Genomic DNA, 15,443 nt, shown 5'->3' on the forward strand with positions numbered 1-15,443 from the left:
GTGTAGATGAACTTTTAGTTGTAGGTCATTCCTTCGTTCCTATACTATTCGTGCAACTAGAGATACTGGTTATGAATTTTTGGATTTCTCACTCATGTGACCAATACACATGGAATTTTGAACTACATATGAATCAGCAAAACTATACAACTACGAGATCAATAACACTTCTAAACTCTAACAGAAACAACCAATAATTTCTGAATTAGTCAGCATATATATATATATATATATATATATATATATATCTAAAATCACCAGGTAATATCTATGCCTAGCCTGCATCCAATGTGTTCTCATCAAAGAATTGCGTAACTAGCATTTGTTATGTAATTCTAATATTGACGTAAGTGGTCATATATATAGCTCAGGCTATGAATGATATTGAAAAAGATTAATTGATCGAGTTCATTTTGGTTTTGAAACAAGCTTTTTGCTATTCCTCCCATCCCAGTTGTAACTAAAAGAGACCCCGTTGATTCATAGCGATATGAATCTAATCGACATGTACGTATTTATGCATGTGCAAGAAAAATTGGGAGATTAATTGACTGTGCCTGTTGTGGAAACAACTGCCCTTAGAGACGTACGACCTTCTTTAATTGCGCTCAACAAAATGGTTGTAGAAAGCTTCTTGTGGAGGGTGACTCTAAATTCATCATTGATTGAATCAATGGCCCCACTTCAATGCAATGGAGGTTGACAAAGATTATACAAGATGTCAGACATCTTGCTGCGACAGTTGAATCAGTCTCGTTTACTCATATTTTTTTTTTTTTTTAATGCGTTTACTCATATCTATAGAGAAACAAATTTTGTAGCGAATATTTTAACAAATCTAAAACATACCTCTTTTAATCATCTTCAATGGACCAACGGTATCCCTAATGGCACTCACATTTGAATTAAATTTTCTTATATATATAAAAGACATGTTTTTATGTGCCGTATAAGCGGCAATTCTTATGAATTTAAAAAAATTAGCATGAAATATTGCACGGAAATATGCAATTGTTTACCAAAGTCGGAATCTTATGAGATATACCATATAATTTTTGTGTAGATTTTTGATTTGAAGATGTGTATGAAGATTATTCAAATATAGGTCGCATCATGGTAATATTTGAAGTCGCAACTAGTAATATATATATATATATATATATATATATATATATATATATATATATATATAACGACTTTCACAAGCAATTAAGTACTATAAGGTTTGATATTTTCGTCTGTAAAAAGTAACTGGTGTTCAAAGCTTTTTGGTTTCTGCAGATCATTTTCATTCACTTTTTAGTTATGACACTTAAATAATAGTATAAATAATGCAGAGTTTGAGAATCAATTAGTTAGAGCATGAAAGATAACCATATGAAAAAACTATGTCATACTACAACTTCAAATCCCTAATTAAAGTATAATCGTTTAAGGTAGAATGTTGTTTGGACAACGTTGGAACTTGGAAGCTAGGAAGGTTCCGTAGTGACGTGCTTGATCAATATTTCCAAATTAATAGTAAGCAAGAAATGACCCAGAAAACTGTCACTGTGACACAAAACGTACGAATCAATATGGTCAATTTGTACTTTTGTAGCCAAGCTAGCTAGCTAGATTCTGGGTCTGTTATTCAACCAACGACAATTGAACAGAGCTCTAATTTCAACATATCACATTCATGTCCTCTACATATAAGGAAAAGTCATCATAGCTCAAGCGAAACTAACTAAGAGCATGGTAAGTAAAGTTAACAATAGATATCGAGGCTAATAGTTAATGCACATGGTAAATAAGGCTAACGCTGCTCATACTCACTCCCACACAAACGAGACTAACAATGTAGTTGTTTAACGAGGCTAACAGTCTCCACGTCTAATGAGAGTAACGGCACTCATGTTTACGCCTATGCAAGCGAGACTAATGGTGCCTATGCAAGCGGGACTAAGCATTGCAATTGTTGTATGCTTCCTGTCCCTGATTTCCCACCCAAAACCTTGGGGACTATCTCCCAGGGTTGTTTCACCAAAATCACTTTTTTTTTTTATGTTCTCTCCAACATTTTTTCATCCATAATTTTTTTAATTATTATTATTTTTAATTCTGGACGGCAGTGTAACTCCCCACCCCACCCGGATGTCAGTGAGATTTGAACCCATGACCTCCACTGTGTTAGTTAGACTACCTAACCAATAGGCCACGGCTCATTGACTTTATCTATAAATCATGATTTTTAAATAATTCTAAAACTAATGGAACTCAAAAATCTCGATCCGCCTTATGCTAATTAAAATGGTCATTCAAAAATCAGCTATAGGAAAACACCATTATTGTGCTCGATCTAAACTTCAAATGTTAAAAGAGCACACCTAATCATTCCATGCATATAGGTACGCAGCTAGGAAATAATGTTCCATATTAGGATCTTAATTAGAGCAAGTTCACCTGTTGGGTCACTAGGTCACCTACTATTCACTACTTTTTAGTATTAATTTCATCCTCTAGGTCACGAGCATAGTGTGTTTCGTGCCCTGGGTCACGGGCACAGTGTATTTCGTGACCTAGAGAATGAAAATATACACTAAAAAATAGTAAATAGTAGGTGACCCGGTGACCCAACGGGTGAACTTGCTCTTAAAAAAATACAAGTCATAAAAGAATAGAAATATAGATAACTTCTAGGTAGGTTGTGGTTCTATATTCAAAGTTTCAAACCCATGAATATTGAAATACTAGTAGGCACCTCAATTTCAACACATTACACTGTGCCGTGAGTGTGACTTACTAATATACAAGTCTCTAGAATATGAAAGTACCAAACATACATTCTATTCCAACAACTGCTTTGCTTCAAAACTAATCATTCTAATCAATGAAACTAATTTATTAGCCAAGGTCAGTCTCACATACTTTAGAACGCTTTATGTCACTCATTTGTTAGCAACATTGATGGATCAGATGTAATACTGCACATTGTTCTCCATTAATCGCCTGGACATATAGAAATGGTTCCAATTGGAACATATGTGGTTCCCACTCCTTTAGTTCAGACATGCAATTTAGATATTAGAGGGTGGAAAACAAGGGCCGGTTCTGAGACTCTAACGACTTGAGGCGAAGAACTAAAATGTGGCTTCTCATGTGTTTTGAACTCAATCAAAAAATAAAAATAATTAAATAACATGTGTTTTCATTAAAATAAATTAAACAAAAATATTTAATTTGTATTCATACATAAATTTTTGAAATACAAAAATTATTTATATGAAAAAGGATTAGGAAAGTTGGGTGTGTTAGAAGAAACGAAAAAGGAGAGAGTTATTGACTTAATTTATTGAAAGGGGAAAAAAAGTGAAATGTTAGAGTTTATGTGGCTTCTCATGTGTTTTGAACTCAATTAAAAAATAAAAATAATTAAATAACATGTGTTTTCATTAAAATAAATTAAACAAAAATATTTAATTTGTATTCATACATAAATTTTTGAAATACAAAAATTATTTATATGAAAAAGGATTAGGAAAGCTGGGTGTGTTAGAAGAAAAGAAAAAGGAGAAAGTTATTGACTTAATTTATTGAAAGGGGAAAAAAAAGTGAAATGTCAGAGCCAAGGGTCGAACCCAGGTGGTGAAGTAGTAATAGTAACAAAGTAACAAAGCTACAGCTGGTGCGAAACTATTTTCTCTGCTTATTGGAGCAGAACAAGCAAAATATATATGCAAAATGTATAAACAGAGTTAAACTTCAGAGGCCCCCGGAGACCACCTGAGACGGCTGCCTCAGGCGGTAGCCCTCAAGGCCGGCCTTGTGAAAAACCTACTGAGTTGATGCCTATAATATTTGATCTTATAATAAGACATTTCTCTACGCATTATAGGTTGTGATTCTGAAAAGTGCACGTTAATAAACTATAGCCGGATACCATTGCTAATGCAATATCTCTGCGGTCTTTTTCCTAGCCTTCCCATTCCAAAATGATTACACGAATAAAGTTATTCTCTATGGCTATTTATAAAGACCAACCGGCCGGCAGCCATGAACCTTGTGATCATGCATGCATGCCTAATGGATGATCCAAAATTGCATTTCTGCTATGATAATTGAGAGACCTTGTGTGAATAGTTGTTCCATTAATAGATCAAATTGTTTCAGATATATCATTTAGTGGGTGAGAAGTTTTTGATCTACCACAGGACACTCTTTGCGCACCACCCTTCGCATTTGCATGATAAAGTCTGGATACAGTTTAGGCCATTAGCCATGACTATATGACAATTTTTTCGTCATAAAGTAGCGGGCAACGATTTCTTGTATGAACCATGAAGCTTTATAGTTTATTTCTCATAAGACCTTCAGCTCTGACTACTGTGATCGGAATTCTCTACAATTTGGAGCATCAACATGATGAGAGAAAACAAATTAAAATTGAGTAAGGTCCAGACATTACTCCAAGAAATGAAGATGATTTCAATTATTATTCCATTTCCTTCCTTGCTAGAAAGGACAAATGACAATTTCACTATAATGACATGAGAATGATGAGATGGTAATACCATACAATCCATTCTGCTTGCTTAAAACTCTTTCCTTCATATTTTACAAGCAACTATACAGTAAAGGCACAATCGCAGCAGAAAAATGTTGCTGGGATTCTCAATAAATGAGGAGGTGATGCTGTTTTGGAAGAACCAACCGCCAACACAATGAATCTGAACCAATAAATCCAGAACAATCTGCATTGCTTTGCTGATATGCATATATGAAGTTTAGTGTTGTCTTTCAGGCCTGGGTTGACGGTCACTTTTTTTTCTGATTTATCCAAAGGGGATGGAGATGGGAGTCTGACAGTTGAGAATTACTGTCTGACATATATGGCAAGCTTTAACCCCAGCAGGCCAGGACAATTTCCCGTTTGTTCCAGCAACCTTATAACTATCTCCACTATCAACGCCTTTATGACAAATAGCACCAAGCTGAAAACGCAGAGCTTAGCAGCAACCCAATGCATTTGAATCAATAAAGCCAGTAGAATCTGCATGTAATGGCTGATACACATATATGAAGTTTATATATCATTCTGGCCCTCATTAACAGTCGCATATCTCCATTTACCCCAGGGGGAATGGAGTTGGAAGTCAGGCAGTTGAGAATTACTCTTCAATGCTGGTACTGGAATCATGCTTCAACCCCAGGAGGCGAGGACTATATCATTATGCCCCTCATTATCAAAGACATTGTGAAAGATAGCCCAAGTTGTCACTACAGGCTAACAACCTTTGATGTGCCTTTTCGCCTTTTAATCAACCCTTCCATCAAATTTATATAAACATCTTTATTTAAAGTGATACCTTTCTGCTTCGACTCTAGCAAAATGTGGATTGCATCCTTGTATTTACCTTGCGTACACAACTGATTGATCTGATCCGAATAAGCTAGTGTGGTTGAATCAGATTCTACTGAAGATTCACAGGTCACCCCATCTGGCCCCTTGTCTATTTTCAAGGACCAATCATGTAAGTTCCCCGTTTCACCCATTTTCAATATAAACGCCTCTGCTTCCTTAATCTCACCAGTATCGGTAAGTGCATTGAGAATGGCACTGTAAGTATACCGGTCCGGAGATAATTTCTTTTCTATCATGTCAGCATAAAGACCAAAAACATCACCAAACCTCCGTTCTTTGCAAAGGCCGGATATCAATATGTTGTAAGTAACTGCATCAATGTCTTTTCCCTTAGAAATCCAGGTGTTAAAAAGCCTACGAGCTTTTTCTAACATACCCTGACTGCATAGTCCAGAAAGAAGAATATTACATGTATACACATCCGGCTTCAACGATTTCTCAACCATTTTGTTGTGGAACTGAAATGCTTTCTCAACCAGACCCTCACGGCAATAGCCATGAATTATCGTGTTGTATGTAGTTTCATCAGGGATTAGATCCGTCGTTACAAGCTCATTCAACTTATCAAGTGCTTGATCGGTTTTCCCAGACTGGCATAGGCCTCCAATTATAGAGTTGTAGGTGACAATGCTAGGAAGGATCTGTTTCTCCTTCATCTCTTCCCAAAGCTCCAAAGCCTTGTCTGGATTTTCGTTCTTAAAGCATCCCATGATCAGAGTTCCATAGGTCACCTCATCAAGTATATAACCCCTCTCAACGGAAGTATGGAACAATGTAAATGCCTTGTCTAGCTTCTTCTGACTACAAAATGCATGAAGAATAGTATTGAGGGTAAAAGTGTTCATATCCAAACCTTTCCTAAACATCTCATCCATCACCCTATATGCTTCTTCCATTTTCCCTGCTTTGCAATATCCGTTGATCAAAGTATTGTAAGTGACAGAACAAGGAGCAAACCCCTCTTCCTTCATCTTCCTAATAGTATCTCTTGCTTCATCCATCTTCCCTTCCTTACAATACCACTTCACCATTATATTGTGAGTAACTTCATTTGCTCTCACTCCCCGTTCAAGCATCTCCTCAAGCAACTCCAACGCCTTAGAATCATCGTTCCCCTCAAAATACCAGTTAATCAACGTATTATACGTGACAACATCTGGCACCAGCTTCAACTTCTCCATCTCATCCCTCAGCCTTATCGCCTCCTCCATCCTGCCCGCTCCACACAACCCACTAATCAACATATTATACGTCCAAACATCCGGCAACAAATTACCCTGTGTCATCAACTCCACCACCTGCACCGCCTCCCTCAACCACCCCAGCTTACAATACCCGAAAACCAAAATATTATACGTGTTCCTATTCGGCAACACCCCTCGTAACTTCATGTCCATCAACAACTCCCTCGCCTCACTCAACTTCCCCTTCTTACACAACCAATCCAAAATCGTATTATAGCTCACATTATCAGGTTGGCATCCAAACTCATTCATCTTGCTCAACAAATCGACGGCATCCCTAAACTTATTCTCCAAGCAATGCCCGTAAATCAAAATGTTAAAAGTTCCGGTATTAACAGTAACCCCTAGTCCAATGGCATCCCTAACTATATCTACACACATTGCAATGGAATGAGACGAGTCACACCTTACCAGAGCATTGAGCAGAGTGTTGCAGGTGAGGAGATTCGGCCGGTACCGGAGCTTCTTCATTTTGGAGAAGAGCTGGGCGGCGAGGTGGGGCTTTCCGACGTGGACATAGGCGCCGATGGAGGTGTCGAGGAGGGCCTTGCAGCGGCGCGGAACGGCGTCGTCCGGGTGGAGGATGAGGCGGTGGAGGGTGTTTTGGGAATCGGAGGAGATGAATTGGACGAGGAGGGTTTTGGCGTCGGCGAATTTGTTGTGGGAGAAGAGAGAGGGGAGGAGGGTGAGGAGGGGGCGAGGGGTTTGGGAGAGGAGGGGGATGTGGGCCTGGGCCCAGTGGAAGAAGGAGAGGAGAGTGGAGGGGTGGGAGGCTAGGGTTCTGGAGCGGAGGAGAGAGAGGAGGAGGGGCTCCGTTAGGTGGGGAATGTAGGGTTTAAGGGATTGGAGCTGTTGCGGGGTTTTGGTGGAGATTAAGAGGGTTGTGATGGTTTCCAGGATTTGGGGTTGCTCTCGAGGTGTTGGGTTGGTCATGGCAGAACTGAGAGACTGAGCAGAGTCTTTCAGAGGTTGAAGAAGAAGAAAGGGGGTTTAGGTTTTACTGAGGTGGGTGAAACGCTGCGTTTTGGTGTGTTTGGAGGTACACGGCGTCGTTTTGGGAAAACGGTTATAGGCGGGTGGTTATATAAATAGATTTTGACATCTTGTGTTTGTGGATGAAAGAAGAAGAGATGGAAATTTCCGGCGAGGAGTTGAGGACTGTGAAGCTGAAGCCGATTGAAGCGACGCCGGAGACGTTTGGGGAGTACGGTCAGGTTGTGGAGGCCTCGCCTGACGGCGACGAGTTTGGTCCTCGTGATGCTCAGCTAGACCTTAGCCGTGGAGTTCCCAGGTAACAAAATAAAAGAAAGAAAAAGACATTGAGTAAAATTGGGTACCTGGATTTTGGTTGATGTATGGGCAATATAGCATGCTACATTAAATTCCATGTAGTTTGCTCATTTTAAGTACCCTGTTGTCGTAACGTATTTCACAGTCTGACGATATAACATGTTAGATTATCGGAACAAACTACATGTTGTGCAGGTTCTACATTATGCACCTTGAAGATCGACCGCTGAAATTTACCAACATTACTCACCACGCCAGCGTCACGCAGTGTCTTGGGGCCATTGGCGGCCATGTTTGGTACCTCGGAGTTGCTAAGCCTTCCATTGTGGAAGAGAAGGGCAACAATGTGGTGAAGTCTCGTTGTGCTTCTGGTCATTACTATGTGCCTCCTTCTGTCGAGGATGTTCGTGTTTTCAAGATTACAGGTCCCAAATTTCTCAAGCTTAACCGGGGGACATGGCATGCAGGGCCTTTGTTCAGGGCAGAGAGCATGGACTTCTACAATTTGGAGCTCAGCAATACCAACGTGAGCTTATGCCTATCCTTCACTTCTTTAACTCAAGTCTGGATTTAGAATGCATTTTGACACGACTAGTTCTCATTGCAGGTGGTTGATCACACATTACATGACTTCGTGAAGGAAAATGGAGTTGAGTTTCTAATAGACGAGTAGCTATAACTTTCTGGTTCTGGTTCAACTTCTGAACTTGTTTCCGATACTGTGTTGTATCTTAAAGTAAATACTTGCTAGTGACTGCAATTGCTGAAGATGTAACGTGCTCAAAATGAAATTTCTTCCTTGCAATAATAATATCATGTAGTTACTTTCATTGATGTCTGAATTACCAAGTCGAGGAAAGCAGGGACTTTGTAGACTGTTCTGGTACTCAAACCGGTGCAAAAACCAGTTCATGAGTTCATCGTCTATCCTAGCATAAGTTTTAGGAATTCATAACCATCTATGGAAGACATAATACAGTTTGGAAGTTACTTCATATAAATTCTTATGAAATGGTACATACAAAAAAGAATTGTCCCCTAGTTGAAGACAATAATGTTACAGCATCAACAAACACCAGGAATTCAGCCGAAAAAATAATAATGAACACTATGAAACAATGGTTCTACAGAGTCAAGTACATATAAGTACTCTGTTTCAACACATAATAACAGTAGCTTGGTGGATCTGCTAAGGTTGCAAGAGCTTGAACTTCCGTCACGCAACTAATCACCTCCCATCATCTGCAAGGTGATCAAGTAATAAGATCCACAAACCAATGAGAATGTTGCTTAATTATATCAGGAATCGTTTATTTTCTTTCATGAATATAGTCTTCTGGATGAGTAATTCTATATTTTGTCTTCACCATTAAGAAATTTCTAAGCTGTTAAACCAAATTAGAGTTAATCAATTTCAAGTATAGCTTAACAAGGAAAATGACTGCAGGAAAAGCATAAGCACCTTGAAGATCTCCCCAAACATTCCCATCCCTTGTAGAGGATTTCTGCACCTTACTCCATAAAACTTCTCTGCAATTTCATCTAGCAACTGAACCATAACTTTTTTGTTAGAATACCCTCCTACTTGAACAGGCCAAATGGGTTAAAGGCCATTAGGCCATATATCACAAGCAACAACTTTTGGTTTTATCCAAGAATACAGGAGAAAACATGACCCAGTGAGTGAGACAATTCATATCAAAAGTGAAGAAGATGCCAAATGTTCTAACACGCAGCAGAATTACATACCTCGTGAAAACTAGGCTCTCTGTCTAAGGTTGATTTGAAATTCGATCTCAACATATTAAAAAGAGGAAAAGCATCTCTCAGCATCCTGCATTCAGAACAATATCCACAGCAAGATTTACCATCCTCATGCCATAAAAAGCAAAAAATACATGTTCCTTGTTATAATCTCATTAACTCGTAGTAACTTATTCTAGGAACTTAGGAATAGAAATCATTCTATAAAGAGGGGAAAAAGTTTGTCTAACTGACCAAAAGGAAAAAGAGAAAAGGGAAAAGGAAAAAGGAAAAAGTGAACGTACGTTTCCAAAAGAAAATTAATGAACTGCATCAAATCGGATTTAGGAAATTCAAGCTGCTTAGCTTCTACTTGCTTTTTTATCTCATCCATGAGAGCATTGGCATCTCTCAGGTTACCTAAAGCCAAATACCTATAAGGACAAGACACGAATATTAGCATTACAGTGGATTAGCTGGAAAAGTAATATATCTGTTCAATATTAAAACAAAACAAAGCTATATGAACATAAGAATATAGTAGGTAAATGCATATATTCATCAACGATCTCCCTCAAATTTGATTTTACAAAAAAATTTCTTTCTCCAATGGGGATTGAGTGGTATCTGTTTGAGAAAACAAAATGAGAATAATCAAGATAATCTTATTCATATTTTACATACACTGGATACCTGCTTTAGTTTCCACATGAATACTAGCATCGTGAAGTTATCAAGCCAGTGCAAGCAGGACCATTCCAACTAAAGTATGTTTTTCTCCCTTTTGTGTTGTCGGTTAAGTAAGTTCACAAAACTACCATCAAAATTCTAGAGAGGAACTTTACATTTTTCACTCGAATCAATTATTAACTAAAAGTCAATTGGATCAAGGAGTAATTAAAAGATTTAAATCCCAAAACAGCGTCTAACTTTTCACTGACTTAGATTTGTGAAGAAGGGCATCTCCCTCCTTTTCTTAAGCCTAAGTTTGAGGCTAAAAAAAGTTGACACTTTCAGAACCATATAGCATATAGGTACACGGTACACTTGCAAGTTATGGGAATCCATAATATGAAGTCAGTGCCCTAACCATGGAGTTCAGAATTGAAGCTACATTAAATATTTTACTCAAGTCAAAGATTTCAGGGCTCATGTGATTCAAATAGGTGTTCAATGATCCACAATAATATTAATGGGAACAGTAAATACATCATACACCACGTAAATTATACACATCTTACATTAAAATTGCCCTTGCAATTGCCACATCATCTTCCCCTGGATAGCACTGCATGGCAAAAGGTATGAACACCTTATAATCCATAAAAGAAGATTACCAAACAAAAAGACTGCACCAGACAGGATTAAGTTCAACAAACCAATAACTAAGTCTTGCTATAGTAAAGACGTATCTTAGGTTGAGTGTTTGACTATGATTACAATTAATGAAGTTTTAAGAAATCCCATATTTGTATCAGAAGACATTCCCACAAGTAAATTCACATTACAGAATACAATAAAAACTTAAAAATATAATATTCATTTCTGTAACAGAATAACAGCAAAAGCATTCCATTTTTAAATCTTAATTTTAGTAATCTTTAGAACAGAGAACTTATGACAATGAGAGAAAAGATTGTAACTTTATATCTCGAAGACTACATCGCACGATGCTAACTATGGTTTGTTCACCTTATAGCATATCTCTTTTCTAAGAATTCGATATATAAAGTTAATAGGGAAGAAAGACTAACCTTGCCCATGAAATGTACTAAAGTAGAAGCAAATTCTTTTGGGTTGTTTCCTCTGACAAAATGTTGTGCAACTCTAACCATGTCCTGCAAAGCAGTTGAACAGAATATTGGTGTTCACTGTGCAATCATAAAAGGAGCCAAGAGTACTCAAGGCATTAAAATGGGATCTTTTTTTCCATCTTCCTTGTTTAAAGTATTAATACACAGGAATAGAAGAATAGTTTATACAGCATGAAAAACCTATAATAAAGAAATAAAACCAACATATCTTTCGAAGTCCAAAAACTACTCCAAAATCTAGGCATGAAGACAATACTTAAAATGTATGCACTGACAAAATTGAGATACAAAAGAAGAACACACATACACACACGAAAGAAAAAGAATTCCTATGTATATACATAAATATAACTTCTATTAATGTACTCAGCTGCTACCTACCACCTCAGGAGATTCAAAGTACATATAGTTAGCTAGCATAACATGTATTTCTGGAGCCCCACCCCTAGGTGCACCAAACTCTGCAGACCACCTGACACGAGAGAAGAACATCTTAACTCCACATAAACAGAACAAATTGATTTTAACCTTTACTCAAATCAGGAACAGGAAAAAAGGGACCAATGCCTCACTTGATAGCAGCTTTTAGGAATGATGAGCACCCTTCAACACATGTTTTTGCTGTCCCAAGTGTTTCAGAAAGTCGTTGCACGTCATCATCATCCCCCAACTGTTGTGGCACAGGTATCTTAGGAAACTGTTTATAAATTGTCCTGACACGAACTAACAAAATAAGTTTGTCATAATCCGGTGAAACATTTGAATCAACTAGAATTTCAATTTATCAGATTAGAATATCAATACAAATAGTGACTAATAGAAGAAACAAGTGACCAGCCAAGAGAAAGTTAAAAGCATTTGCTATCACGACAAAAGGTTAGAAATAGCCAATAGAGCATCGATCAAGCATTCAATTAACATCATAAGGTAACAACTGACCGAGGGTTGCATCGTCATAAGGGCATCTCGCTTTGACAAGTGTATCCACAAACAAAGCGGCTAACTCTGCCCCACACGTAACCTGAAATTGGTTTTCACACATACAGCATCAGTACCTGGGATTTCTTTTCTTTCTGTGCATAATTCATATAAGATCTGTGACACTTCCAACACAGGCGTAAAACTTAATCAGTATGCAGACAAGCCTAATTTGAATTCTAGAAGATTGATTTATTCTTTACTAAAAATTCAATTAAAAGAACATTGAAGTTCAAATTTTATCACTGCTAGAGTAACTGGTCCTATCAGAAGAACTACAAGAGCATAACCTGCCCATGTTTCAACTGGATGCATGCACCCGACTGAAGAATATCTAAAGCTTCAGTATACCTCTGAGCAGCTACATATCTGCGACAAAACAAGCATACACTATCAACGCGAATGCCTATCACAATGACCTCCAAAAAGCAAAAGAACAATAAATGGACTTCTCAACAGCCATGCTGAGAGTTCAGTCCAATACGCATAGTAGTTACCTCGCACTAATAGATTTGTACAGCTGCTGAGCTCCATAGTAGTTACCTTCCTCTACAACTTTCTCAAATTTCTCAATTTGCTGCACAATAAATCTCAATTAAATCTTTTCTCAATTGAATCTCAATGATCAAAGCCAGGCTGCATTTTTGATTCGTTACATCAAAGCACAGGAAATCTCAGGAATCAAAATTCTTTTCTTTACAGTTCGTGGAACAAAAAAACAACTAAACAGCACGAAATTCCTCTAATTCAGAAACCAAAACACTAATCCTGATCAAAATATCCATCGCCAAATCAATACGTTTTTGGAAATTAGGGGAGAATCAAAGATTCGATCTTTTTCATGAAATTGTGGAATCGAGTAGTGAAAATTCGAACTCAGGTTTGATTTACCTCTTGGGCTGGAGGCAGTGTGCCTCTTTTGGCTCTCTCCTTCGACATGCTCTCGTTTTTTCTGGGATTCACAGAGAGATTAGAATAGTTAAACTTGTATAACGAATTTTAGTGGCCCATACCCGTTTAGCCGCCATATTGGGGCGGGTCGGGTATTTAAAACGGGTATTTAACTGTGTTTTAAGGAAGCTGTGACCCTGTTATCAGAGGCCCAGAAATAGCGAAGCACGCCCAGGAGGGTCAAATTGCCGCAACCGGAGTAGTCTCCGATCTTCAAATCGTCGCCGGCTGCTTCTACGGGTAAATTGGTTTCTGGGTTTTCGTTATTGAGCTTCCGTTTTGGAGGGGTTTACTGTTTGAGTGTGGTTTTGGTGTTGCATACGCCAGGTGTTTGTGAAAATTCCTGAGTGAAAAAGATGAGCTTGAAATGGTAGTTGGTAGTTGTTTTCATTAATGGTGGAAACTTGGGTGTTGTTTGTTGGGTTCAGTTTAGGTGATGAAGCTTAGTTCATGATTCGTTGAACTGTTGGATTCTAGACTCTAGTCAAGTTTCAATCTTGTTTCATTGGCACCCAGAACCCTTGTTTTCGAATTAAGCACTTAATGTCTTATAGTAGCTGTATGCATCTGTTGGTTGTGTAATTTTGCTAATGGTTCTGCTTCTTCCTGTTGTTTTTTCTCCTTATGTAGATTTGAGTAATGTTTTTGTTGATTTTTAACTTTTCGTATTGGCCTTTCTCAAAATTAGAGTCTGTGTTTTATGAATTGGTTTTCGTTTATCTGTTGTTACCGTGGAGTTTTCAAAATTGACTTATGAGTATGCCGATTCATGATGAGAAACCCCTCAATTGATTGATGCAGGGTGGAGAAATAGAAAAGGTTATATAAGCTGGAGAGTTGGCTGGAAATGAGTGCTGAAGCTTTGCAAGTTGCTAAGGTATACCGCCACCTTCTCAAAGCTGTCAAGAACCACGTTGCCAAAGAAGACACTAAGCGGCATTTCAGAGATTATGTAACTGAAGAATTTAGGAACAACGGCAAACTGTCGGATCTATCTTCCATCCAGCAGAAGATTAAGCTCGCCCGTGATTACACTTATCTTCTCAACAGTGTGCACCATCAGAAGGTATTGCTTTTATTCATTGCGATAGAGTAAACTGTGATGTTTCTTTATATTAGTTTGGTTGCTTGCTTGCTCCCATGTAGTGTAACAGATACTGAGGTGTTTTCTTTTCAATAAATCAGATTTTGATCTTTTCATTACCAGTATTCTATTCACTCAAATTACAGGAATATGATCTGGGTTTTCAGTTAGAGGCATGGAGAATTTAAATCCTCTATTTACATAAAACAATGGTAAATCTAATGAAAACGGTTGGCTACATTTGTGATGGTACAAATTAGTTTTCTCGGGAATCTTATCTATGCTGAGTAATAGTGTGCCAGCGTTTGTCAACTGTGTGACTACTTACTAGCATCGAGTAGTTTCTTTTCCATTAACTTTTTCTATCTAAGAGATTATACATCTACATCAGAATGTTCTCTTTATCTTCATCAAGCCTCTAATTCTGCAAATGGGTGCAGGACCTATTGTTCTCTTACAACATAGCCATAGACCGATCAGCTGAAATGAAAAGAGTACTTGGAAAGTCGGCTGCAAGTGTTGGTCTTCAACTTCCAGAGGTTTACCAGCCTTGATATTTGGCTAGGTATGCTCTGTCCATTCTATTTTGGCAGAAAAATATGCCTCCACCCAACTATGTACGCTGGGGAACGAAGTTCTATTCATGAACAAGTGTTGTTTGCTGCCAACAACTGCAAGGAACAATCTTTTTGAGTGCTTATCTATTCTGATAAAAATAAGCTCTTTCTCAGCAATTGAATTGATAGTCTGTACTGCTTTTCTAAAAAATGATAAAGGTCCTTCAATTTAAAATCTCTGTGTGTTTTTTTTCGACTGCACTATAGATTATGAAATTTGATAAAATAAAATAAAATAAAATAAAAAATAAAAATTTAAAGCAATTCAGATGTTATAAACAAAGTCAGCTTCACCGCATAAACAAGCAAATAGGGAGG

General features: G+C 37.8%; 4 protein-coding genes across 4 annotated transcripts; 2 read left to right on the forward strand and 2 right to left on the reverse strand.

Moving 5' to 3' along the window:
- Nucleotides 1-4,458: 4,458 nt before the first annotated feature.
- On the reverse strand, nt 4,459-7,719 carry LOC112182474 (pentatricopeptide repeat-containing protein At2g16880). The gene has a single exon (XM_024320965.2). The coding sequence runs from the start codon at nt 7,579-7,581 to the stop codon at nt 5,260-5,262; it is 2,322 nt and encodes a 773-aa protein (XP_024176733.1). The 5' UTR covers nt 7,582-7,719; the 3' UTR covers nt 4,459-5,259.
- A 28-nt stretch (nt 7,720-7,747) lies between these two features.
- On the forward strand, nt 7,748-8,772 carry LOC112182477. The gene is made up of 3 exons (XM_024320967.2): nt 7,748-7,939; nt 8,134-8,464; nt 8,546-8,772. The coding sequence occupies exons 1-3, from the start codon at nt 7,764-7,766 to the stop codon at nt 8,609-8,611; spliced, it is 573 nt and encodes a 190-aa protein (XP_024176735.1). The 5' UTR covers nt 7,748-7,763; the 3' UTR covers nt 8,612-8,772.
- A 137-nt stretch (nt 8,773-8,909) lies between these two features.
- Nucleotides 8,910-13,504, reverse strand: LOC112182475 (protein GET4). Its single transcript, XM_024320966.2, has 12 exons — nt 13,365-13,504; nt 12,971-13,050; nt 12,764-12,842; nt 12,435-12,516; nt 12,068-12,218; nt 11,877-11,967; nt 11,436-11,519; nt 10,923-10,969; nt 9,987-10,115; nt 9,688-9,772; nt 9,401-9,487; nt 8,910-9,180 (listed from the first exon to the last, which is right to left on the reverse strand). The coding sequence occupies exons 1-12, from the start codon at nt 13,410-13,412 to the stop codon at nt 9,163-9,165; spliced, it is 981 nt and encodes a 326-aa protein (XP_024176734.1). The 5' UTR covers nt 13,413-13,504; the 3' UTR covers nt 8,910-9,162.
- Nucleotides 13,505-13,507: 3 nt separating this feature from the next.
- On the forward strand, nt 13,508-15,302 carry LOC112182478. Its single transcript, XM_024320968.2, has 3 exons — nt 13,508-13,664; nt 14,226-14,490; nt 14,949-15,302. The coding sequence occupies exons 2-3, from the start codon at nt 14,272-14,274 to the stop codon at nt 15,060-15,062; spliced, it is 333 nt and encodes a 110-aa protein (XP_024176736.1). The 5' UTR covers nt 13,508-13,664; nt 14,226-14,271; the 3' UTR covers nt 15,063-15,302.
- The last annotated feature ends 141 nt before the right edge of the window (nt 15,303-15,443 follow it).

The sequence above is a fragment of the Rosa chinensis genome, chromosome 1 (assembly GCF_002994745.2).
Source record: "Rosa chinensis cultivar Old Blush chromosome 1, RchiOBHm-V2, whole genome shotgun sequence".
NCBI lineage: Eukaryota > Viridiplantae > Streptophyta > Magnoliopsida > Rosales > Rosaceae > Rosa > Rosa chinensis.

Bases quoted from the DNA above. Each gene is read 5' to 3' on its own strand.
- LOC112182474 (XM_024320965.2), bottom strand. From the start codon at position 7,581: ATGACCAACCCAACACCTCGAGAGCAACCCCAAATCCTGGAAACCATC.
- LOC112182477 (XM_024320967.2), top strand. From the start codon at position 7,764: ATGAAAGAAGAAGAGATGGAAATTTCCGGCGAGGAGTTGAGGACTGTG. The intron at 7,940-8,133 runs GTAACAAAATAA...CATGTTGTGCAG, and splicing joins CTTAGCCGTGGAGTTCCCAG to GTTCTACATTATGCACCTTG. The intron at 8,465-8,545 runs GTGAGCTTATGC...TTCTCATTGCAG, and splicing joins TGGAGCTCAGCAATACCAAC to GTGGTTGATCACACATTACA.
- LOC112182475 (XM_024320966.2), bottom strand. From the start codon at position 13,412: ATGTCGAAGGAGAGAGCCAAAAGAGGCACACTGCCTCCAGCCCAAGAG. The intron at 13,051-13,364 runs GTAAATCAAACC...TTTATTGTGCAG, and splicing joins CACTGCCTCCAGCCCAAGAG to CAAATTGAGAAATTTGAGAA. The intron at 12,517-12,763 runs GTTATGCTCTTG...AACCAATTTCAG, and splicing joins TCCAGTTGAAACATGGGCAG to GTTACGTGTGGGGCAGAGTT.
- LOC112182478 (XM_024320968.2), top strand. From the start codon at position 14,272: ATGAGTGCTGAAGCTTTGCAAGTTGCTAAGGTATACCGCCACCTTCTC. The intron at 14,491-14,948 runs GTATTGCTTTTA...AAATGGGTGCAG, and splicing joins ACAGTGTGCACCATCAGAAG to GACCTATTGTTCTCTTACAA.